The sequence below is a fragment of the Stegostoma tigrinum genome, chromosome 26, assembly GCF_030684315.1.
Source record: "Stegostoma tigrinum isolate sSteTig4 chromosome 26, sSteTig4.hap1, whole genome shotgun sequence".
Taxonomy (NCBI): Eukaryota; Metazoa; Chordata; class Chondrichthyes; order Orectolobiformes; family Stegostomatidae; genus Stegostoma; species Stegostoma tigrinum.
Genome location: NC_081379.1, coordinates 10994390 through 11018771, shown reverse-complemented (window position 1 = coordinate 11018771; position 24382 = coordinate 10994390). Strand labels below are relative to the sequence as shown.

The 24382-nt window shown below is 43.1% G+C and overlaps 1 protein-coding gene across 6 annotated transcripts in view; it reads left to right on the top strand.

The window, feature by feature from the left end:
- The window catches only part of LOC125464294 (unconventional myosin-XVIIIb-like), a 370537-nt gene that overhangs the window by 189367 nt on the left and 156788 nt on the right, over positions 1–24382 (top strand). For all 6 annotated transcript variants that reach the window (XM_059654944.1, XM_059654945.1, XM_059654940.1 and 3 more), the window contains 5 exons: positions 3680–3789; positions 11606–11671; positions 17578–17706; positions 17906–18049; positions 21052–21141. In XM_059654944.1, coding sequence (XP_059510927.1) covers positions 3680–3789; positions 11606–11671; positions 17578–17706; positions 17906–18049; positions 21052–21141 — 539 coding nt within the window. The remainder of the gene's footprint in view (positions 1–3679; positions 3790–11605; positions 11672–17577; positions 17707–17905; positions 18050–21051; positions 21142–24382) is intronic.

Below are 24382 nucleotides of genomic sequence, written 5' to 3'. Positions count from 1 at the left end.
TCTCTAAGGTCGCAGTATATTGCTTGACAAGGTCAAAGCAGAAGGCAACTAGGGCCAAACATCTAGTGTTAGAGATGGAGTCTCAAACAGGCCAAGAGACGTAGGTCTGATATGATTAATTCTTTGATAGATGTTGAGAGAGCCAGTTGGGATTTTAGGGCAAAGTGTTAGCTTGTACAGTCATTTCCCAGTGTTATCTCAAACTATGATAGATGTCAACACCTTAACGTGGCATGGTGGGACTTATCACTTCCTGGGTTGCTATTCCAATGCAATTATAACAAAACTAGCGCACCTTATGAGACTGCAATGTGACTTGCAACTTTTAATGTTTCTAAAGATCCCGGCATTCTTCAGGTGGCACAGATAGCATAATTAGACTAGAAGTGGCAGCAAACAGGAAAGAAGGCAAGGAGACATATAACTAAAAGCCTGGTCAAAGAGGCAAGTCTTAAAGAGTATCTTGATTGTGAACTGCTTTGGAGTGAGCTGTTGTCATGAACAAAATATACATAAATATGTGAAGGCATTTCATATTTTATCTTTCTTGGAGGATGTAAGCTTTGTGAGATTGTGAGAAAATATAACTATTTCAAGTTTTGTGGAAATATCTGGAGTGGTGTCTTTAAAAAAAGATCATTATGAACAAAGGAGGGTTTTTTTTAATATCAAGGCTTTCCAGAAATCAGATTGATATCTGCTTGCTTTTCTGGGACCCCTGCTGTGACTGTTTGAACAGAGATTAGTTTGGAGAGATTCTTGTTCTTATCTGGTCTTCATTTGATGGACAAAGAAACCTGTGAGAAAGAGTTACCCAGCTGATCTCTTCCATTTCTGAAAATGAAACCATTTTGTTGAGCTCAGGGTGTAACTAGTTGTCCTTCTGAAAGATTGGCTGCAGGAGCTTCTCATATTGAGCTTTTTGAGCAAGCTGTGTCTACTAAGACTTCAGAGATAACTGTGCATGATTAATGCCTAGACCTATATGCAAGAATACCATAGCAATAAACTTTAGAACATTATATGTTTTATCATTTTACCTTCAAAAATAATTCATTGGCCAAAATTATTTTTAAAGCTAATCTCCAGGGAAATCCATTCATTTTTTCATTCCCTAATGTGTATGGGTCTTCATATGTCTGTGTGGTGAGGTTGTTGAGACAGATAAACATTTATACTTCTCAATTACTGATTGTGTACTTAAATCAATTATTGTATCTTTAGTTAGTACATTTTGTTTTCATAATTGCGATGCTTACGTGGGGAGGTGGTGGTATAGTGTTAATGACAGTGAGGTAACCATCTGAAACCCCAGGCAGGTATTCTGGGGACATAGGTTCAAAACCCACCATGCCAGGTAGTGAACTTGGAATGGTCTGGTGGTGCAATGGTAATGTCCCCATCTCTGTACAAGGAGGCCTGGGTTCAGATCCCTACCTGCTCCAGCGGTATTAGAGCATAGAAATAGGCCCATTATGTCTATGCTAACCAACAAACACCAAGCTTCACTCATCTCATTTACCCATGACAAAAGCAATAATTATTGGTAAAGCTCAGCAGATCTGGCAGGCAGCATCTTTGGAGAGAAATCAGAGTTAATGTTTCAGGTATAGTGACCCTTCCTCAGAATGTCCTCACTAGACCCAAAATGTTAATTCTAGTTTCTCTTCTCATATGCTGCCAAACCTGCTGAATTTTTCCAGCAATTTTTGCTTTTGTTTCTGATTTCCAACAACCACAGTTATTTTGGTTCCCATTTACCTGACCTTGGTCCTTAGCCTGCTATTCTGAAGAAATTTCAATGAAAAGGTATCTACACTTTTAACTACCAGTCCAAACTTTCCAGGACAAGGTTTATTCGAGATTCATGTGAAAATGCAGCAACTTCATGCAGGGAGGTTGATAGCTAGTTGTCATTTTTGCAAGGCTAATGATGAAACTGTGTGAATTATATCGTGATTTAATGGGATGTAGCATTGCTAACAAGGTTAGCTTTTGTTGCCTGTCCCTAATGAGTGATAACATCTCAGAATAAGTTAATTATAAAACCTCTGAATCAATGATTGTGTTTATTAGGAAATCTGATGAATGGATTTTTTTGATTTGAATCCTGATATGGACAAGATATTTCATTGATCATCGTGGTTACTGTTGAAATGAGTTTTATTTGACGTTGTAGGAATGTAATAGAGTTTTGGGTCTCCAGTGACAGTGCCCTCTTCTGTTTTGGTTGTAACAATATAGATGACAGAAGTTTGAGGTGATAAGGCAAGGAGATTTAGGAAGAGAATCTGAATCCCCGTCAGGCAATGCATTTCCTCACTGCCCTTGGGGTGATGGGTGATCTGTCCTTCTCAGGCATGTTTGAGGTCAAAATTCTCAGATATTCTCAGCATGTGGATGAGGGTAGGGCAGTTGACGTATGTGGATGAGGGTAGGGCAGTTGAAGCATGTGGATGAGGGAAGGGCAGTTGATGTGGTGTACCTGGACTTCAGTAAAGCCTTTGATAGGTTCCACGTGGTAGGCTATTGGAGAAAATAGGGAGGCATGGGATTGAGGGAGATTTAGCAGTTTGGATTAGAAACTGGGTTTCTGTAAGAAGGCAACGAGTGGTGGTTAATGGAAAATATTCAGCCTGGAGTCCGGTTACTAGTGGTGTGCCTCAAGGATCTGTTTTGGGACCACTGCTGTTTGTTATTTTTATAAATGACTTGGATGCAAGCATAGGTGGATGGGTTAGTAAGTTTGCAGATGACACTAAAGTCGGTGGAGTGGTGGACAGTGTGGAAGAATGTTGCAGGTTGCAGGGAGACTTGGATAAACTACAGAATTGGGCTGAAAGGTGGCAAATGGAGTTCAATGCGGATAAATGTGAGGTGATTCACTATGGGAAGAATAATAGGAAGGCAGAATACTGGGTCAATGGAAATATTCTTGGTAGTGTGGATATGCAGAGGGATCTTGGTGTCCATGTACATAGATCCCTGACAGTTGCCACCCAGGTTGATAGTGCTGTTAAGAAGGCTTACGGTGTGTTAGGTTTTATTGGTAGAGTGATTGAGTTCTGGAGCCGTGATGTCATGCTGCAACTGTACAAAACGCTAGTGCAGTCTCACTTGGAATATTGCGTGCAGCTGTGGTCACCCCATTACAAAAAGGATGTGGAAGCATTGGAAAAGGTGCAGAGGAGATTTACCAGGATGTTGCCTGGTCTGGAGCGAAGGCCTTATGAAGAAAGGCTGAGGGACTTGGGTCTGTTCTCATTGGAGAGAAGGAGGCTAAGAGGGGATTTAATAGAGACATACAAGATGATCAGAGGATTAGATAGGGTGGACAGTGAGAGTCTTTTTCTGAGGATGATGACATCAGCTTGTACGAGGGGGCATAGCTACAAATTGAGGGGTGATAGATTTAAGACCGATGTCAGAGGCAGGTTCTTGACTCAGAGAGTGGTAAGGGCGTGGAACGCCCTGCCTGCCAAGGTAGTTAACTCAGCCACATTAGGGGCATTTAAACAGTCTTTGGATAAGCAGATGGATAATGATGGGATAGTGTAGGGTGATGAGCTTAGATTAGTTCACAGGTCGGTGCATCATCGAGGGCCGAAGGGCCTGTTCTGTGTTGTATTGCTCTATGTTCTATGTTTGGTAATGATTCACCTATTTGGTTACTTTGCAGGTTTCCCTGATCACATGGTCCATGGCGAATTCCGGTGTCGGTTCCAGGCTCTGGCTCCAGCTATCATGAAGAAATATGGAGCAGCATTTATGGTCACAGATGAAAGGAAGGTATGTGCAAAGCAAAACCTGTGTCGATGAGTGAAGGAGACACAAGGATGAGCCATGCACATTTCATATCATTTTATTGCTTCAAATTCCCTTGGAAGGCAGGAAGGTTTGAGATGGGGGCTTGGGAGAGAATAAGTTCTGTTCTGGAAATTTAAGGATGATAAAACCCAGGAACAACTTATTGAAGTTTTAGTCTTCGGCATTCGCCAACCCATCTTCCAATGTGCTTAGAATGCTGCTGAAGATTGCACCTCAATGAGTCAGATTATTCCAGGCATTTAATCATTTACTCATGTGCAAATTTTCATCTGTTATCTGACTTAAATTTGCTACTGTGCTCATTTATACTTCTCATTCACTTTTCCAGGTACACTGCTTTACTTCAAATGATAGAAAGGACTCTAAAAATAGTAGGCATTAAATATAACATTTCCGTTCCTATAATTGTCAACTCTTTCATGTTATGCAGGCAATTATAATGTGACTTAACTATCGATATGCCTTTATTTGAAAGTGGATGTTCATGAGTAAGGCTTACTAATTAAGGTACACATTTGCAAAAATCTATCCATTACCTTTATTGAGACAAAGCAGGAAAGAAACAGCCAGATAAATGATAGAACTCAAAAACAGAAAATGCTGGAAAAGCTCAGCAAGTTTGGCGACATCTGTGGAAAGAAATCAGAGTTAACATTTTGGGTCCTTCCTCGGAATCCTTCTGAGTTCATCTCCACAATTTCTCTTTCAGATTTCGCCAAACTTGCTGAGCTTTTCCAGCATTTTCTGTTTTTGAGTTCTATCATTTATCTGGCTGTTTCTTTCCCGCCTTGTCTCAATAAAGGTAATGGGTAGATTTTTGCAAATGTGTACCTTAATTAGTAAGCTTTATTCATGAACATCCACTTTCAAATAAAGGCATATCGATAGTTAAGTCACATTATAATTGCCTGCATAACATGAAAGAGTTGATAATCATAGGAAAGAAAATATTGTATTTAATGCCTACGATTTTTAGAGTCCTTTCTATCATTTGAAGTAAAGCAGTGTACCTGGAAAAGGGAATGAGAAGTATAAATGAGCACAGTAGCAAATTTAAGTCAGATAACAGATGAAAATTTGCACACGAGTAAATGATTAAATGCCTGGAATAATCTGACTCATTGAGGTGCAATCTTTGATAGCATTCTAAGCACATTGGAAGATGGGTTGGCGAATGCCGAAGACTAAAACTTCAATAAGTTGTTCCTGGGTTTTTATCGTCCCTGGTGCTATGAGGCAGCAGTACTAACCACTGTGCCATTGTTTATCATCCAAAAACAGAAAATGCTGGAAAAGCGCAGCAAGTTTGGCGACATCTGTGGAAAGGAATCAGAGTTAACGTTTCGGGTCCTTCCTCGGAATCCTTCTGAGTTCATCTCCACAATTTCTCTTTTCAGATGCTGCCAGACCTGCTGAGCATTTCCAGCAATTTCTGTTTTTGTTCCTGATTTCTAGCATCTACAGTTCTTTTTGGTTTTTGACGGCATAGGACTGTTAACAGAAAAACGTAATCTGTTTGGATTTGGGATCTGTGAATGTGAACAACAAATTCTCATCCAAACCCTTGCCCAAACTTTTCGGACTTTAACCTCCTCCTAAACTTTTCAGCAGGTGTTAAGAATCCAAACCACAGAAAGTGAAACATTAAATGATAAACTGTTGATGGAACCTTTTGCTCACTGGGCTGTGTTGCAGGACTGTAGTTAGACTAGTGTTTCATAACATGGATAAAGCCTCGGTTTTGAAGGTACGTAGAGAAGAAATACAACATTGGTGCAGGACAGCTAGTCAGTGACAAGAACATTTTGAGGTCACCTGGAAAATAATGTCTCTCATTGCCCATTTGCAAAGAAGCCCATGCATGAAGATCTTGTGATCTCTGTGATGTGGCTTTTGCCTTACACAACACGCGTTTGCCTATGGTTTCAACTCAATTTGATCAACAAGGGTCCGGCAATGTTACTAACAGCAAATGACATAGCCGCCAATCACATGGAAGTATTCTCACACACAGCAAACCAAGGAGTAAATGCAGTGACTAACTATCACTTTTTTTCAGTGAGGTTTATAAAACTGAGATCACAACATACGTATTAGAAAAGAGATATTATAAACAAACTTTGAAAAACATTATTTCATCAAAGGATCTTGGAACTGTTTCTCAGAATACAAAAATTTAAGATTACACAATTATTAAATTGTTTCTTTGTCACCAGAGAAGCTCTTCAGAAGTGATTATAATTTAGTACGCTGCATGCCTGGTTACACTTCGTTAACATGGTCGAACATTTGGAATGAAAACGCTTTATCTTTTGATTTGCTGATTTACAGCCTTATGGATTCAACACAGAGTTCAATAATTTGTTGTCTTTTGCCTATGCTTTGTTTCTTTGTTCTTTTCCAATTTTCAGTGTGCTGTCTCGTTTTTGCCTTGGGACATCTGCCTACTATACCTCCTCAGCGGATAGATCTTGTGTTTCATTACTCGTCATTTTATTTCTTCCTACACTTGTGCACAAACGGTTCTTTTCTCATTTAATCTCTTCTGTCTTCCTATCAATCTATCACTGATCTTCCTTTGTTATTCTGTTTGCTACCCACCTTTTGATTAAAACCCATTATATTCCTAACTTTCAGAGATCGTAGGAATTGGAGATGCTGGAGAATCTGAGATAACATGGTGTAGAGCTTTTTCAGAGGATGGGTCTAGGCCCGAAACATCAGCTTTCCTGCTCCTCTGATGCTGCTTGGCCTGCTGTGATCATCCAGTTCGACACCTTGTTATCTCACATTCCTAACTTTACTTAGTTCTGATCACGGGTTATTGATCTGAGATTGTCTTTCCACCTGCAATAGATGCTGTCTATTTGCTTCATATTTCTAGCATTTTATACTTTTATTTTAGATTTCTAGCATGCGCATCTTCTTTCTTTTGTCACTTTTTCAGTGCTTTTTGATGGTGATAGACTGCATAAAAGAGGGAGTTCTCAGCAGTTCAGTGATTTCTAGTTGATTGTAGTATACAGGGATATTAGCAGCACATCTATGGAGAAGACTAGAATCACTGACAACAACTTTTGCGTTTCCACATTTAAGTGAGCATGTGTGGACTCCAAAAGTCGCTTTTAAGCTAGTACTGATGATGAATGTGATCATTGATACCATTGTTACAACTGCAAACTCTGGGCCTCAGGGCTGAATCACTGTGGCAGCTGAGATGTTCCACCTTTGGACCAGTGGAGGATGATGTGCTGCCTCTCGCCCAACCCCAAGAGCTGCTGGCTCATTCAGAAGTTGGAATTGGCCACTGCTGAGACTGCAAGTGGAAGGGATGGTTCCTTCATAGTGAGATGTGTCAAAGGCAAGGTATGTTTCACTTACAGAGTTAGCATTGAGCCAGTAGGCCCCAGCAATCAGGGTGGCATGTACTGGTACACACTATAAATGATGCCTATAGCCCTCAGTCATGGAATCCCCTGTGAATCATTGAGCCATACAGCACAGAAGCAGAACTGTCATGCCAACCATAATCACAAACTAAACTAGTCCCACCTGCCTGCATCCTGCAATATCCCTGCAAACATTTCTTATACATGTGCTTACCAAAATGTCTTTTAATGTTAAAAACTGTTCCCATATCCACCACTTTCTCTGGAAGTTAATTCCAAGCATGAACCACTGTCTGTGTAAAATAAAATCGTCCCCTCCCGTCTTTTTAAAATCTTTCTCCTCTCCCTTTAAAAAATCCCCAGACCAAGGGAAAATCGACCTACCATTCACTTGATAAACTGTAAAGTCTACCAGGTGGTGTCCTATTTATTGAAGGCTTTTTTAAAATTCATTCTCGAGATGAGGGCCTTGCTAGCAAGGCCACCATTATGTGGCTCACCCCTAATTGCCCAGAGGGCAGTTAGGAGTCAACCACATTGCTGTGAGCCTGGAGTCACATGTAGGCCAGACCAGCTAAGGGAGGCCACTTTCACAATGTAAAGGCCTTCAGTGAACTTTTATAGAATCGAATCCCTACAGTGTGGAAACAGGCCCTTCGGCCCAACAAATCCACACTGAACCTCAGTGCATCCCACCCAGACCCGTCCCTCTGTGATCCACCTAATATACACCCTCTACCTCCCTGAACACTGGGGGCAATTTCGCATGGCCAATCCACCTAACCGGCACATCTTAGGACTGCGGGAGGAAACCCACACAGACAAAGTGAGAATGTGCAAACTCCACACAAACAGTCATCCAAGGCTGGAATTGAACCCAGGTCCCTGGCGCTATGAGACAACAGTGCTAACCACTGTGCCACTGTGCCGCCCCAAACCAGATGGGTAATCACAACATTTGGCCAAGTGGTCTGTACCAATTTACAACATGGTCACCATTAGATTAGCTTTTAATTCCAGGTTTTCAATTTTCACCATCTGCCCTGGTGAGGTTTGAACCCATGTCCCCAGCACATTGGTCTGGGGTTTCTTGATTACTATTTCAGTGACATTACTACCATTCTGCCATCCCCCCAGTTTGATGAAGGGACACTGAAAAAGCTGTTAAGGAGGGAATTTCAGGATTTTATCCCTGTCATAAGTGAAGGAATGGTGTTATATTTCCAAATCTAGATGGTGTTTGGCTTGAAGGGGAACTGTATGTGGCAGTGTTCCATGTATCTGCTGCTTTTCTCCTTTTAGCTGGTTCACGTAGGAGGTTTGGCAGAAAGAAATGGTTGGGGCCAGGCAGAGAAAGTTCACAGTCTGAATAGATATTCCTAATGACAACAAAGGAGAGAACCACTGGACCAGCCCACTGCCTCATCTCCTTCCATGTCTAACTCCCTCTGATTCTTTCTCTCACTTGCTGCTACTTCTAAGTGTCTCCTTGATCTGTCAGCAATCAAATTGCTCTCCCCAAGCCGTTCACCTCTAATCACATGAAAGACACACAAAGGAAGGGAAAGACATCTGCTGGACTGAAAGAGGAAAGTATTAGAGGAATAAGAGAAACCAAACCGAGAGGGTCTTCATTAGCAGCTGAACAAGTTCAAAGGAAACAGGGTGATGTCAAACTGCGAACAACAGTGGATGATCTTTTCTATCCAAAAGATTTACCTGCTCAGAGAGAATAAAGATCTTCTGTCATGAGATCTGTCTTTTTTGCTCAGCTAGTGGCTTGTTTCTGAGTTGAACACATAAACATAGGTAAACTCCCACCGGACAACATTCTAGCAGAAAGGAAGTTGACATCCTTCTGTTAAACTGAAAATGGATCAGTCTGCCCAGCTGAAAGTCTAAATCCCAGTGGCACTACTTGAAGAAGGCCAGCTCACTTGTTATTGTGTCTGATACATTTTGTACTGACAGAAATGACAAACTGGCTGTTTTATTTCATTGCTATTTGTGTGAACTGCTTCATAAAAGGTGACTTCTTTGTTTAACAGTGTAACAAAAGTCGAAGATTCCAAAAGATAATGTGCGAACCACGATAAAATGGTCCAATAATATGGTACAGTAATATGGCTGCATAATTAAATAATTACCATTAGCCTCTCATATTGTAATGGGTAATTAGGAATACATGGGATAGTATGAAAGCAAAGTGCAAAACCTTATGGTACGAGATATTGTGTTATATACTTCATTGAATCATAGACAGCACAACACCTTGTACCATTAGATAACAAGATGTGTAGTTTGTTGAACACAGCGGGCCAGGCAGCATCAGAGGAGCAGGAAAGCTAACAGAAAGGTTTCTGAAGAAGGGCCCAGACCCAAATGTCAGCCTTCCTGCTCCTCTGGTGCTGCTTGGTCTGCTGTGTTCATCCAGCCCCACACCTTGTTATCACAGATTCTCCAGCATCGGCAGTTCCTATTGTCACTTTGCACCATTAGGTTTTGCTAATGACTTATTTGGGACAGTTTTGTCACTTGTTGAGGGTTTGGCAAATGAGGATATCTTTTTTGGGTTTGTGATATTTTTAGAATCGTAATTCTTTCTGGGGAAGGGAGATTGAAATTTGTCAGCCTTTTGCCCAGAATTTCATTTACTGTTTCAAGTGAACGCTGTTCAGGCTCCTGGCTGGGGCACATGCTGTTTGTGCAAACAGTAACGGCAGAATGATCTCCTTACCTAGTTTCAATCTTTAGGGAGTTGGGGATATCACAGGCTCAGGTTTTTGATTTGGATTTTCACTCTTCCTTCATTCATGCTGGATGGAGATGGCACATGTTGTGTTATACAGAGGACCTCATTTGAGGCAGTCTGGCTGGACCAGAGGGTCTTTTCATGACCATTTTGTTCACACGCTCAGCTTTTCTGAGCTTTCTGGGTTTACACTTCCATGACTCGTTAAAATAACATCAATAAGAACCATAGAATTCCTATTGCGTGGAAGCAGGCCATTTGGCCCATGGAGTCTGCACCGACCTTCTGAAGAGCATTCCACCCAGATCCACCCCATCCCTGTAACCCTGCATTTCCCATGGCTAATCCACCTAGACTACAGATCCCTGGACACTATGGCCGTTAGCATGGCCACTCCACCTAGCCCGCACATCTTCGAACTGTGGGAGGAAATCGGAGAACTGGGAAGAAACTCACACAGACACGGGGAGAACGTGCAAACTCCACACAGACAGTCACTTGAGGTTGGAATTGAACCTGGGTCCCTAGGGCTGTGAGCCACTGTGCCACTCCATGGTAAATTATACTGAATGAAACTTCTGACGGGATATCATCACCGCATCAGTTTTTACCTCTGTGCTTGACTCAATTCCAACATGAAATTGCTGAATACATGGTCTATATTACATCATAGAAATTCTCCATTGAGCCCAACAGGCTCATTGTGGTGTTTCTTTGCTCCACTTGAGTCTCATAGGGGTCTTGTGATACAGTGGACCCTATCTCTGGACCAGGAGTCCTGGGTTCAAGTCCCCCGCACTAGAGGTGCATCATAACATCTCTGAACTGGTTGATTAGAAAATATCTCCATCCTTCTGCAACTATGTGTATTAAAACATTCTCCTCTGCTTTTTTCCTTCACATGTTTGTCTAGTCTACTCTTCAATGTAGCTGTGTGATTCACCTCAACTAAATACTCCTTATGATAATGACTTCCATGAGCTTGCCACACTCTCTGGATCTATTAGCAACTGTCTGGTTTTATCTGCAACTAGAGAGACCTTTCGGTGGTGGAACATACAAAATCACCTCAGCAATAATGTGAAGAGTTGATTAAGAAAGAGATTTCCCATTTATGCTTGAGCAGAGACCCCGCCCTAAAATACTTGCCAAACAAAATTCCTAGTTGAAGTGTAGTTCCTGGTGTAATGTAAGCAAATGGGCATAATGGAGCACAGCGAGGCTTGAGATCAGCACTGAGATGGATGAGCTGATTTTTGTGCTGTTGCTTCAGGGGTGAATTTTGACAGGACTCCAGGCAAATTCCCCTATTGCACTTTGAATAGCACCATGAAAACTTTCTTGCAATGTCCAACTCAGGATGAAGAAAGGCTTCAACATCACATCTCCTCTGAAAGCCCACCTCTCCAAAACGATTGTCTTCCCTGGGCTCATGTTCAGAGAGCAGAACTTGAACAGACAATCATCTCATTGAAAGTTGGACACCGTGCATGTCACCCAGCTGCATCCTATTTTTAGGTTGCATTATGTGGGATAGTAAGTTGCGGTCTTATTTGTTTTTGCTAACTGTGGCAAAATATTTGTCAGTTAAATGTAAGACTCCAGTAAGTCATTGATTGGCTGATTTATTTTCCAGGCTACGGAAGAATTGCTTACCTTGCTGGATTTGGAGAAACACAGCTTTTTTATGGGTCGGAGTCGGGTATGTATAACCCAGGCAGATGTTTATCAGTATAGCTGAAGAATTACAGTTAACAAAATCACATCAAATATCAACTGTCAAAGTAGTGATTCTGTTGGGAGTAATTTCCCAATGTGGAGCTCATCCTGGTTCTTCAGCATCCATTAACCATCACTTCCTAAGAATTCTCACACAGACAACCAGCGAATAAAATGCATTGATTAACTTCCAGTTTTTAATCATTTTAACAAGAGTGAAATAAAGTTTGGAATATATGATGAAGAATATAAGAACATAACGAGTAATAGGGGTTTACAATCATCTTAATTGCATTATCCTGAATTATCATCATATCCCTAATATTCTTAATACTCATATATCTTTCAATATCCTTCTTGAATATATCCAATGACTTTTCGTTTGAATCGCTCATGGGACGTGGGCATCACTGGCTTGGCCAGCATTTATTGTCCGTCCCTAATTGCCCTTCAGAAGGTGGTGGTGAGCTGCCTTCTCGAACCTGTGCAGTCTGTGTGCTGTATGTTGACCCACAATGTTGTTAGGGAGGGCATATCCACAGTATTTTTTATGCTTTCAAAAGATGTGAGCATTGCTGGGGAAAAGCCAGAATTTGTTCTCCATCCCGAATTTCCTGGGTAAAGTGGCGGTGAGCTACTTGCTTAGAATGCTGCTGTCCACTGAGTATAGGGACATCCAAACATTGCTGTTAGGAACAGAGTTATAGGATTTTGATTCAGTGATCGTTCCAAGAGAAGATAACATGTGGCCTGGAGAGAAACCTACTGGTACTGGTACTGTCTTTGTCCTTCTCAGCGGGATAGACAGAAAATTCCAAAGATCCACAACCCTTTGTGTTAAAACTGTCCTCTTTTCAGCCCTAAATGGTCAAGTCCTTATGCTAGTAAGTCAAATTTCATAAGCAAACTTACATATATAATGAGAATGCCGTGATTTGTTTTGATATACTGGAAAAGAATTGACATTTTGCAATTACAAAATTAGATTTTCAGGGCTAGAGAGGTTATTCATATTTCATTAATATTCTGAACTTGGTACATCATTAAAAAACCTCATCGTTTTTTTCAGGGATTTTACAGTGTGTTAAATTGTGAAAGTGCATGTTGAAATCAATTCATGTGCTTCCAAAAGAATTAAATCAGTGGGGTTTTCAACAGTGCAACTAATGGATTTCTGCTTGCAGCAGCATCATTGATGACAACAAACATTGCCATCAATTTTCCAATTGTAATGAAGGTGAGGCTGATGGTTACACTGTTAGGACAACCTTGAAACCCTGGCCTATAAAACAAAGCAAGAAGGAACCAAATGTTGGGAATTTTAATTAGGAGGCTCTTTTTGATTGGCACCCATTAAGTCTTCCACTGCGTAGTTTGTGAGCAGTTGACCATTCAGATATTTCTAAGTCACTGGTTGATACCCTACGGTATTGCTGTCAAGACTAATTTGATTTTGTTTTTGGTGTAAGGGGTAGGAAATAATGGAACTGATATGTTGGAGAGGGAGAGGCAGGAGATGAACAGAAAGAAAAGAGGAAAGTAGAACGCAAGAGAAAGAAGACAAAGTTGGATTTGTGAAGAAGAACAGAAAAGTGGAGAAGGATTGGGTGAGTGTAGGATAGGCATGTGAGGAGAGCAGGGGTGGGAGAAATTAGAAGAGTGTAGTGGATGGGAATGAGAGGGAGAAGGATAGAGGAGGAGAAATTTAATATTCCACATCTCTGTCTGGGACCGCCTCTCAGTCGATGAGGTGAATGGTAGTATTAATTGGTTAGATAATCCAACGTGGTTGGAGTACACTGAACAATGGAAATGAAAGTTAGGAGAGGTGTAAGGTAGGGTGATGGTCCACTCATTCTACACATATTGCAAACTTGCTGAGCATCAATGTTAACATTTCCCTTAACATTTAAGAGGCTGGATTAAATGCATTATCTGCTTGACCACTTAAAATATCTTGTAAAACAATTGGCCATAAACAGCCCTGCCAGGTCTTCACCATCCCCCCAGACCACCCACTCACTGAGGATGAACAGTCAGTACTCAGTAAAGGATTCACCTTTGTCCCCGTCCACCCTAACATCAATGAATACCACTCACACTTGGACATTGAACAGTTTATCTGCTGCCTCCACCTGTGCGCTTACTTCTTTAACTGTGAGCCTAACCCTCCCTCCACTGACTCCTTCTCCCACCTCCAAGAGATCCCCTGCTCCTGGACACCACACCAAGGCCTCCCACCTACCCCCGACCTCTTCATCTCCAGCTGCCATCAAGACATCAATTGTCTCAAACTCTCCACCCCTCTCACCCACTCCAACCTCTCCCCCACAGAACATGCAGCCCTCTGCTCCAATCCCAATCTTAGCATAAAACCTACTGACAAGGGAGGCGCAGTTGTAGTTTGGCACGTTGAGGCCAGGTGCCAACTCTCTGACGCCTCCTCATATCGCAACCCCCCAGATCATGACCCCACCCTCGACCACCAAAACATCATCTCCCAAACCATCCACAATCTCATCACTTCAGGTGACCTCCCACTCACAGCCTCCAACCTCATTGTTCCCCGACCCTGCACCGTCTGCTTCTATCTCCTTCCCAAAATCCACAAACCTGACTGTCCTGGTCATCACATTGTCTCCGCCTGCTCCTGTCCCACCGAACTCATCTCTATTTATCTGGACCCCATTTTCTCCCCCTTGGTCCAACAACTTCCCACCTACATCTGTGACACCACCCACACCCTCCACCTCCTCCAGAGCTTCCAATTCCCTGGTCCCCAACACCTCATCTTTACCATGGATGTCCAGTCCCTATACACCTGCATTCCTCATGCAGATGGCCTCAAGGCCCTCCACTTCTTCTTGTCCCGCAGGCCCGACCAGTCCCCCTCTACTGACACGCTCATCTGCTTAGCTGAACTCGTTCTCACCCTTAACAACTTCTCTTTCAATTCCTCTCACTTCCTACATACAAAGGAGGTGGCAATGGGTACCTGCATGAGCTATGCCTGCCTCTTTGAAGGTTACATGGAACAATCCCACTTCCATACCTACATTGGCCCTAAACACCACCTCTTCCCTCATTACATTGATAACTGTATTGGCGCTGCCCCATGATCCCACGAGGAGATCAAACAGTCCATCCCCCTTCACCAACACCTTCCTCCCCAAACTTAAGTTCATTTGGACCACCTCAGAGACCTCTCTCTCCTTCCTGGACCTCTCTGTTTCCATCTCTGGAAACCACCTGGAAACTGATATCCATTTCAAGCCCACCGACTCCCACAGCTACCTAGAATACACCTCCTCCCACCCACATTCCCGCAAAAATGCCAACCCCTATTCCCAATTCCTTCGCCTCTGCCGTGTCTCTTTCCAGGATGAGGCATTCCACTCCCGAACATCTCAGATGTCCTTGTTTCTCAAGGATTGCAACCTCCTCACCTCAGTGGTCAAGAACGCCCTTGACCATGTCTCCCACATTTCCCGCATCTCATCCCTCACACCCCCTCCCTGCAATAACAACCAAAACAGAATCCCCCTCATGTACCACCCCACCAACCTCCAGATCCAACAAGTCATCCTCCAACACTTTTGCCATTTGCAATACGACACACCACCAAAGGCATTTTTCCCTCCCCACCCTTATCTGCTTTCTGGAGGGACCACTTTCTCCTGGACTCCCTTGTCTTCTCCACACTCCCCTACAGCCCCACCACACCCAGCACTTTCCCCTGCAACCGCAGGAAGTGCTACACCTGCCCCTACACCTCCTCCCTTCACCCCCCAACCCAGGCCCCAAGAAGACCTTCCACATTAAGCAGATGTTCACCTTCACATCTGCTAATGTGATCACTGCATCCGCTGTTCCAGATGTGGCCGCCTTAACATTGGGGAAACAAAGCGGAGGATTGAGGACCGCTTAGCAGAACACCTACGCTCGGTTTGCACTAAACAACTACACCTCCCAGTCGCGAACCATTTCAACTCCCCCTCCCATTCCTTGGATGATATATCCATCTTGGGCCTCCTATAGTACCACAACGATGCCACCCAAAGATTGCAGGAACAGCAACTTATCTTCCGCTTGGGAAGCCTGCAGCCCAATGGTATCAATGTGGACTTCACCAGCTTCAAAATCTCCCCTTCCCCCACCGCATCCCAAAACCAGCCCAGCTTGTCCCCTCCCCCACTGCGTCCTAAAACCAGCCCAGCTTGTCCCAGCCTCCCGGACCTGCCCTTCCTCCCACCTATCCCCTCCTCCCACCTCAAGCCCCACTCCCATCTCCCATCTACTCGCCTCACCCTGTCCCCTTGACCTGTCCATCCTCCCAGGACTGACCTATCCCCTCCCTAAGTCCCCACCTCAACTCACCTTTACTGGTCCATCGCCTCTTTGACCTGTCTGTCTCCTCGCCACCTAGCTTCTCCTTTATCCATCTTCTATCTGCCTCCCCCTCTCTTCCTACTTATTTCAGAATCCCCTTCCCTTCTTCCATTTCTGAAGAAGGGTCTTGGCCCGAAACGTCAGCCTTCCTGCTCCTCTGATGCTGCTTGGCCTGCTGTGTTCATCCAGCTCGAGACCTTGTTATCTCTGGCCATAAACTGTGGTCATTCTGAAATGAATTTAAGGAATGCTTCTACTTGTAAAAGATGAAAGAAAATGAAAATAACTCTTGCTGCAAACTTGAAAGTTAATTTTAAAATTGAGACCGACAGGAATTTTTAAATCAAAGGTGTTCTGGGATTTGGGGTGAAAGCAGGGTCATATACAGGTCGCAGATCAGTCATGACATCATGGAAGGGAAGAAGAGACTTGAGGAGACAAATGGCCTCCTCCCGTTCTTGTATCCTTATTAAGTGTGGTTGCAATTGTATTACAGAATCTAAGTTACACTATTTTTTTGTTCCCTTCATTTCTCTTATTCATGACTAATGACAAAAGCTTCTCAGACAGAGCCTTCCAAACAATGTTGACTTCCACCTAGAAGAAGAAGGGCCGCAGAAACATGGGACCATCACCGCCTGCAAGTTCCCCTCCAAAGCACTCACCATCCTGACTTGGAAATATTGCCATTCCTTCATTGGCACTGGGTCAAAACCTTGGAATTCCCTCCCTAATACTAAGATAGCACATGGTCTGCAGCGGTTGAAGGAGGCAGCTCACCAACACCTTCTCAAGGGGCAACTAGGGATGGGCAACAAATGCTGGCTCAGCCAGCGACACCCACTTCCACGAGCGAATAAAACAAAATGGAAATTCATTTCGAGTGCATTACTTGTGCTTAAAGAATTGCTTATGAATAAACCATAATAGAGAAAAGAAGCTATTCTATCAAATTTTAATTAAAATGTTTATATTTGAAAAATTATACCATGCGTTAAACCACACCAGTGTAATTAGAATAATCAGTCAGTTCCTTATTGAGTTTTCATGAATGAATTCAGGAGAGGATTTATCCTACATTTGAAATATTGTAGCCTTTTCACTGAGTGTATCCAACAGAAATACAGACACAAGTTGTAATTGTTGTCGCTCGTGACACTTTTGCCAAACTCCTCCGGGAACACATTTCAATCTTGAAGATCAGCTTGTCATATACTCTTCCTGCTGACCTTAGTAACCTTCTGCAGCTGAAAGAGCCTGCTTTGTTCAAATATGTAAGTTACAGCACAAACACAGGCCATTCAGCCCAACTTCTCCATGCTTCACATAAGCCTCTAGCCACCACTTTGACTTACCCGACCTGTGTATGAATCTGCCTCCTGAGCACACACAGTGCACCCAAAAGTAAACCATATAAGAAATGAATCAGTTCCTCACTTGAAGTTTCCCAATAAATGAATGAAATAATTGAGTAATGTTTGAATGTGGATTGGTTTCCAGGTCTTCTTCAAAGCTGGGATTGTTTCCCGCCTGGAAAAACAGCAGGAGAAGCTGATTTGCCGGAACCTGACCTTGCTACAGGCCACGTGTCAGGGATTCCTTGGGCGCCAGCAATTTAAGAAGATGAAGGTAAAGCTCAGTCATTAATAATGGTAATGGCCTCCAACCACATCTCAAATATATATTCACAGGGGGGAAGAAACAGAATGTAAGCTCTAACAATAATCTAATGCAGTTAGACTCCTCTTGCCTGGACTTTCCATTTAAGAATGGTCTGTATTCACTGGCATTGAATAAGTTGATTATGTTGGCTTTTCTCTTTCTCCAGACCCAGCGTTTAGCTCTTCGTTGTATTCAAAAGAACATTAAGAATTATTTAATGATCTGTCAGTGGCAGTGGTGGCAGATAATGTCCAGTATCCGTCCGATGCTCAGCGTTAACTTGGTTGATGAAAAGCTTCGAGTCAAAGAGGTACGTTTGTGTTTATAAATATGCCTTGGCTGTTCAAATCCCCCTCATGCCCTGCTTCTTGTTTGTTTTGAAAGAATAAACCTTAGTTCACCCAATAGAACACAGATATGTTGGATATTCTTCCAGAGTGATCCCCTGTTAGTGGGAGTTGTGTTTCTAAATATCTACATGAGCGATTGGCAACTGAATTGAATTGAATTAGCTTTATTGTTGTTTGCACCCACATGAGTACAGTCAAAAGTTTACATTTCACCACTTACGGCATCATCTTAGGTACAAAGGCACCTAGATACAGAATCTTGGTATCAATAGCGTAATTTATTTTCCTTTTATCGTCGTTGTCTTACCATTCTCTGAGAGTTTTAGTCAAGTGCCAGAGATTGAAATTACTTCCATATATTGGAATATTGTGTCCAGTTTTGGTCGCCCTATTATAGGAAAGGAGGCTTTGGAGAGGGTGCAAAGGAAGTTTACCAGGATGCTGCCTGGACTGGAGGGCTTGTCTTACGAGGAGAGGTTGACTGAGCTCGGACTTTTCTCTTTGGAGAGAAGGAGGAAGAGAAGTGACCTGAACGAGGTGTACAAGGTAATGAGAGGCATGCATAGAGTCGATAGCCAGAGACTTTTCCCCAGGGCAAGATTGACTGCCACGAGGGGTCATAGTCTTAAGGTGTTAGGAGGAAGGTATAGAGGAGACGTCGGAGGGAGGTTCTTCACCCAGAGAGTTGTGAGCGCATGGAATAGTTTGCCAGTGGTAGTCGTGGAAGCGGAGTCATTAGTGACATTTTGTGACATGGAGAGCAGTGAATTGAGGGGAATGTAGGTTAGGTTATTTTATTTTTGGATTAGGATTAATCCACGGCACAACATTGTGGGCCAAAGGGCCTGTACTGTGCTGTACTTTTCCATGTTCTATGTTCTATATCACCCATTCACCAGAACTGACCCAATTTTTGAAAACTCATGGAATTATAGAATCCCTACAGTGTGAGAATACAGTGTCATTTTGGCCCATCAATTCCACACTGACCGTCCAAAGAGTACCCCACTCAGACTCACACCCTCATCCAGGCCCACCTCATCCCTGTAACCTTGCATTTCCAATAGCTAACCCACCTAGCTTGCGCAGCCCTGATTTAGGTTTTGAGATTTTATTGTCATGTGCACTCAAGTACAGAAATACAGAAGTACAGTGAGGTCCCTGAACACAATGGGCAATTTAGCATGGCCAGTCCACCTCATCTTTGGAGTGTGGGATGAAACTGAAGCACCCAGAGGAAACCCTGCCTGGTCACACGGGAGGATGTCCAAAATCCAAAGTTTCCTGAGGGTGGAAATGAACAGAGGCCCATGGTGCTGTGAGGTAGCAGTGCTAACCACGGTGCCAACCACTGAGCTACTGTGCCAAAAGAACAAAAAAGCTTTTGCTGCATGGTGCTTAAAGCAAAATAATGTCCATTCGGCCCATCAGGTCTATGTCAGTGCTTGTGTTCCACTTCAACCTTCCCCAACCTTCTTCACATCATTCTATTAACATATCATTCAATCGCTTTCACCCTCATGTGTTTATCTTGTTTTCCCTTAAATGCATCTATGCCATTCACCTCATTTGCACCTTGTCTAAGTGAATCCCCCATTTCTAGCACTCCCCAGTTGCCCTCCGTTGGATCACAAAGTCTGCTGCAAAGAGATAGCAATTTGTTTCATGGAGGGAGCACAACAAAGATTCACCAGACTCGTTCCCGGGATGACAGGACTGTGCTGTGAACAGAGACCTGGCAAACCGGGCCTGTATCCTCTTGGGTTTCGAAGAATGATCCGTCATCTCATTGCAACTTATGATTTACTTAAAGGGAAAGACGAGATAAATGCACGTAAACTCTTTCTGAGGTTGAGGAGTCCGGAACCAGGGAGGCATGGTTCTAAAATAAGGGGCATGCCATTTAGGTCTGATATGAAGCAAAATTGTTTCACTCAAAGGGTTGTGAACTTTTGGAACTCTCAACCCCAGGGGGCTGTGGAGGGTCAGTCTATGGATGTGTTTAAGGCTGAGATTAATAGATTCCTGATTACCAGTGGATTGAAGGAGGATAGCGCGAGGAAAAGGGATTGATTGTTCAGGCATGATCACATGGGATGATGGGGCAGGCTTAATGGGCTGAATGGCCTGCTCCTGTTCCTACGATCCATCACCAGATTGTCTATCTTTTAGTCAAATAAAAGGGCCAAAGACATTTCTTCTCCTTGCTGCCCATTTAAACCATGCCTTTGTTATAATTCATGCATGCAATATGGGTGTATTTTCCATGCCTAATTGCCCTTGAGAGGGTGCTGGTGAGCTGCCTTCTTGAACCACTGCAGACCACAAGAGCAAGGTCAACCCATAAAGCTGTTAGAGAGCAAAGTGCAGCATTTTGACGAATATTTCCAAGTGAGGATGGCTAGTAGGTTGGAGTGAATTTGCAGGTGGTTCTGTTCCCATATATCTCCTGTACTCATCCTGCATTTCAAAGGTGTTTGATGAGTGATTGTAGATGGTACACACTACTGCCACTGTGCACTGTGATGCAGGGAGTCATTGCTGAAGTTTGTCGATTTGGTGCAAATCAATTTAGTTGTTTTGTCCTGGATGGTGTCAAGTTTCTTGAGTGTTAGAACTGCATCCATTCAGACAAGTGGGGAGTATTCCATCACACTCTTGATTTGTGTCTTGTAGATGGTGGACAATCTTTGGGAAGTCAGGAGGTGAGTTACTCGCCACAGAATCCCAGCCGTTGACCTGCTCTTGTTGCTTCAAGGTTTCTGTGGCTAGTCCAGTTCAATATCTGGTTAATGGTAAACTCTAGGTTGTTGATCGCGTGGGATTTAGTGACAGTAACTGCATTGAATGTCAAGGGATGATGGTTGTATTTCCTGTTGATGGATATGATCATTACCTGGCATTTGTGTGGTGCAAATGTTACTTTTATTTGTTTTGACATGGTGTTTTTTTACATAACTAGGATGAGGTTAATGCATTGCGACAGAAGTTGGAGAAATCTCAACGGGAACGAAATGAGATCCAAGAAAACACCGATTTACTCGAGGGCAAGGCAAGCTCACTTCTGCTTGTTTTATCATTATCGATATTATGATGGTGATGTTTCCACCCCTCCCTATGTTTATTTTGGGTATGATGCTGGTGGGTGGTGACCTTTTCTCACTATATGTTCCTATCTTCCTTCATCCCACAGTGGTTTTCATAATGAATCACCAGTTACAATGGCAGGACAGGCCAGAAAAGTATGCTACCTTTGTAATCCATATTGCTGATGTGGATCTGGAGGTTTGGGAAGTTTTGATGTGTTTCTGACTTATAACAAACTGAGACAAAGCGCCCAAGTAGCCAAACCGGATTTAACATAGAAAGATGTTGTTAGACTCTGGTAATAGCTGAAAGGTTCAAATTGCTGAAGGACAATGAAAAGCCTTCCTGTTTCTATTATTTGAATTGTTTCTTTTAGATGTACATGCAATAGTTGGCTATATTTCTTTGAATTAATCAAATGCAAAGGTAACTGTAGATTTTGTACCATCACACACACTTTTGGGCCCCACACCTCGGGAAGGACATACTGGCCCTGGAACGTGTCCAGCGGAGATTCACATGGATGATCCCTGGAATGGTAGGTTTAATGTACGATGTACGGCTAAGGATCCTGGGATTGTATTCATTAGAGTTTAGAAGGTTGAGGGGAGATCTAATAGAAACTTACAAGATAATGTATGGCTTAGAAAGGGTGGATGCTGGGAAGTTGTTTCTGTTGGGCGGGAAGACTAGGACCCGTGGGTACAGCCTTAGAAATAGAGGGTGTAAATTTAAAACCGAAATGAGACGACATTTCTTCAGCCAGAGAGTGGTAGGCTTGTGGAATTCATTGCCCCAGAGAGCCGTGGAGGCCGGAACGTCAGATGCCTTCAAGGCAGAGATCGAAAAATTCTTGATCTCACAAGGAATCAAGGGCTACTGGGAGAGTGCAGGGAAGTGGAGTTGAAATGCCCATCAGCCATGATTAAATGGCGGAGTGGACTTGATGGGCTGAATGGCCTTACTTTCACTCCTATGTCTTGTGGTCTTACGGTTTTATGGTCTTATCAGTGGCCTGGAAGTGTTAATATTGAGATGTACCATAAGGTCCATCCACAAGAAGCTCGCATATGAACCTGTGAGCCGAACAGCTTAAGGTCTAGAAGGAGTGAGGTTTAAAATCTCATCCTGCTTAAGTCTCTTGAACAATGTCTATCATGTCATCACAACCTATAGCAAGTTACCAACATGCAATAAACAAATTGTATTAACTAGAAGACACTCTACTAGTTAGACTGGCAATACTTACTCTCTAATACGCAGATGCTATTGTTTCCGAAGTTTAGACAGGATGGTGGAAATCACTGTTTTCATGCACAACAGCTCCTGCTGGATAGTGATTTGGCAAACAATCACCTCAAATTATCACTAATCGTAGAATCCCTAAGAGTGGAAGCAGCCTATTTGGCCCATTGAGTCCACATTGACACTCCGAAAAGCATTCCAGCCAGACCCACCCTGCACATCCCACCTTAGACACTACAGGCAATTTAGCACGGCCAATCCACCTAACCCGCACATCTTTGGGCTGTGGGAAGAAACTGGAGCACCTGGAGGAAACCCACACAGACACAGGGAGAATGTGTAAACTCCACACAGACAGTCACCTGAGGGTGGAATTGAACCTAGGTCCCTGGCACTTTGAGGCGTCAGTGCTAATCACTGTGCCACTCCCTTTATTATCATTTCTCGGTGCATGGACCTCAAAGTTTCCTGTGAGACAGTGAATTCCAAAGCGGGAACACTGGTCACACTGGTCGAGGTGTGTGGAACATCAGGATGGCTGCATGACTGTGTTAGCTTGAAGGGAGCATTGGTTATCACCATCTGTTAGATAGAGCTGTTTTTCTGTCTGCTCTCTGCTTTTGCCAAATCTTGCTTTTACTCGCTGTGCGTTTCGGAGAAGCACAAGATCTAAACATTTCTGGTGGTGTAGTTCGGGTGATGATGTGACAGAATAATTACTGTGCAGATGGAGAGCATTCAGCCCTTTTTCTGCAACTGAGGATTTCATTTCTTGCTGCTCTGCTGCATGTCCCCACATCCTTGGACATTCTCAGTCACAGAACCACTGAAATCCTATAGTCATCATCGTCATCGGCAGATTAGGATGACTGTCTTCCACTCTCAGGGTGAGCCCATAGGTGGGTGCACAGCCTGATACAGCTTCTGCAGACTCTGCCACCCTTAGGGCAGAAGGTTTGCATGGGAAGTGGTGGGCAGGCATTCGTACGGCAGTGTACTCTTTATGCTGTTTCTGTCTGGCTTCCAAATTTTCCTGACGGCAAGCCTCAAAGCCTTCCTGCATGCCCCTCCTCCACTTTGATGGTCTTGGGCCGGTGATTCCCAGGTGATTGTGTGGAAATGTCTCACTTCGCCAATGAAGCCTTGAGGGTATCGCTGAAGCACTCCCTCTGTCCACCTGGATCTCATTTGCTACTTGGTAGCTGGGAGTAGAGTGCCCGCTTAGGGAGTCTAGTCTAGTCCTACAGTGCAGCAACATACACTGCCTGTATGCGGCTGGAAATCTTCTCTTCATGAAAGATGGCCTTGAAAGGCAAATCTTCTAACCAAACCTACCTTAAAGTATGCATAAATATAGGCCAATGTGAGTCATGTCTAACAAAATTAGGTCGCTTAATCTACTTCTGAGGGAGATTGATGCCACTGGTTTTATTATGACATTGGCTGCCTGTGGCAGGCATTCTATTGGACAAAGTAAATGCTATGCCTGTCGGGTACAAGGGAGATTGCCCATAGCGATAGAGCTTGAGTTAATTTAATTAGCTGAATTCATTAATTTTCAAGTAGTCAATCAGATTTTAAAGCAGAAAAATGTTGGAAGAATCGATATTAGTTCAGAATGCTGAACAACAATGAAAAGCCTTCCTGTTACTGTTAAATAAGATAAATACTGATGTGCTGAATTATTTCATTTAGATTTGTACACAGTATTTGGCTGTATTAGTTTGAATGATTTAAACGTAAAGGTCACAGTGGATTTTGTACTGCTATGGACCAGACCAAATCCCCTAAAAATATATGAAGAAGATAGTCCAGGCACTAACGTTTTCTTATATTAAAGGCAAATGTTAGAAGCTGTGTTCCAGATTATAATTCAGTTGGTCAAACAGCTGAACGTTAAGCAAAACACAATTTATTCAAACACTATATTTAACATACAACCAAAGGAATAGAAATTTGGC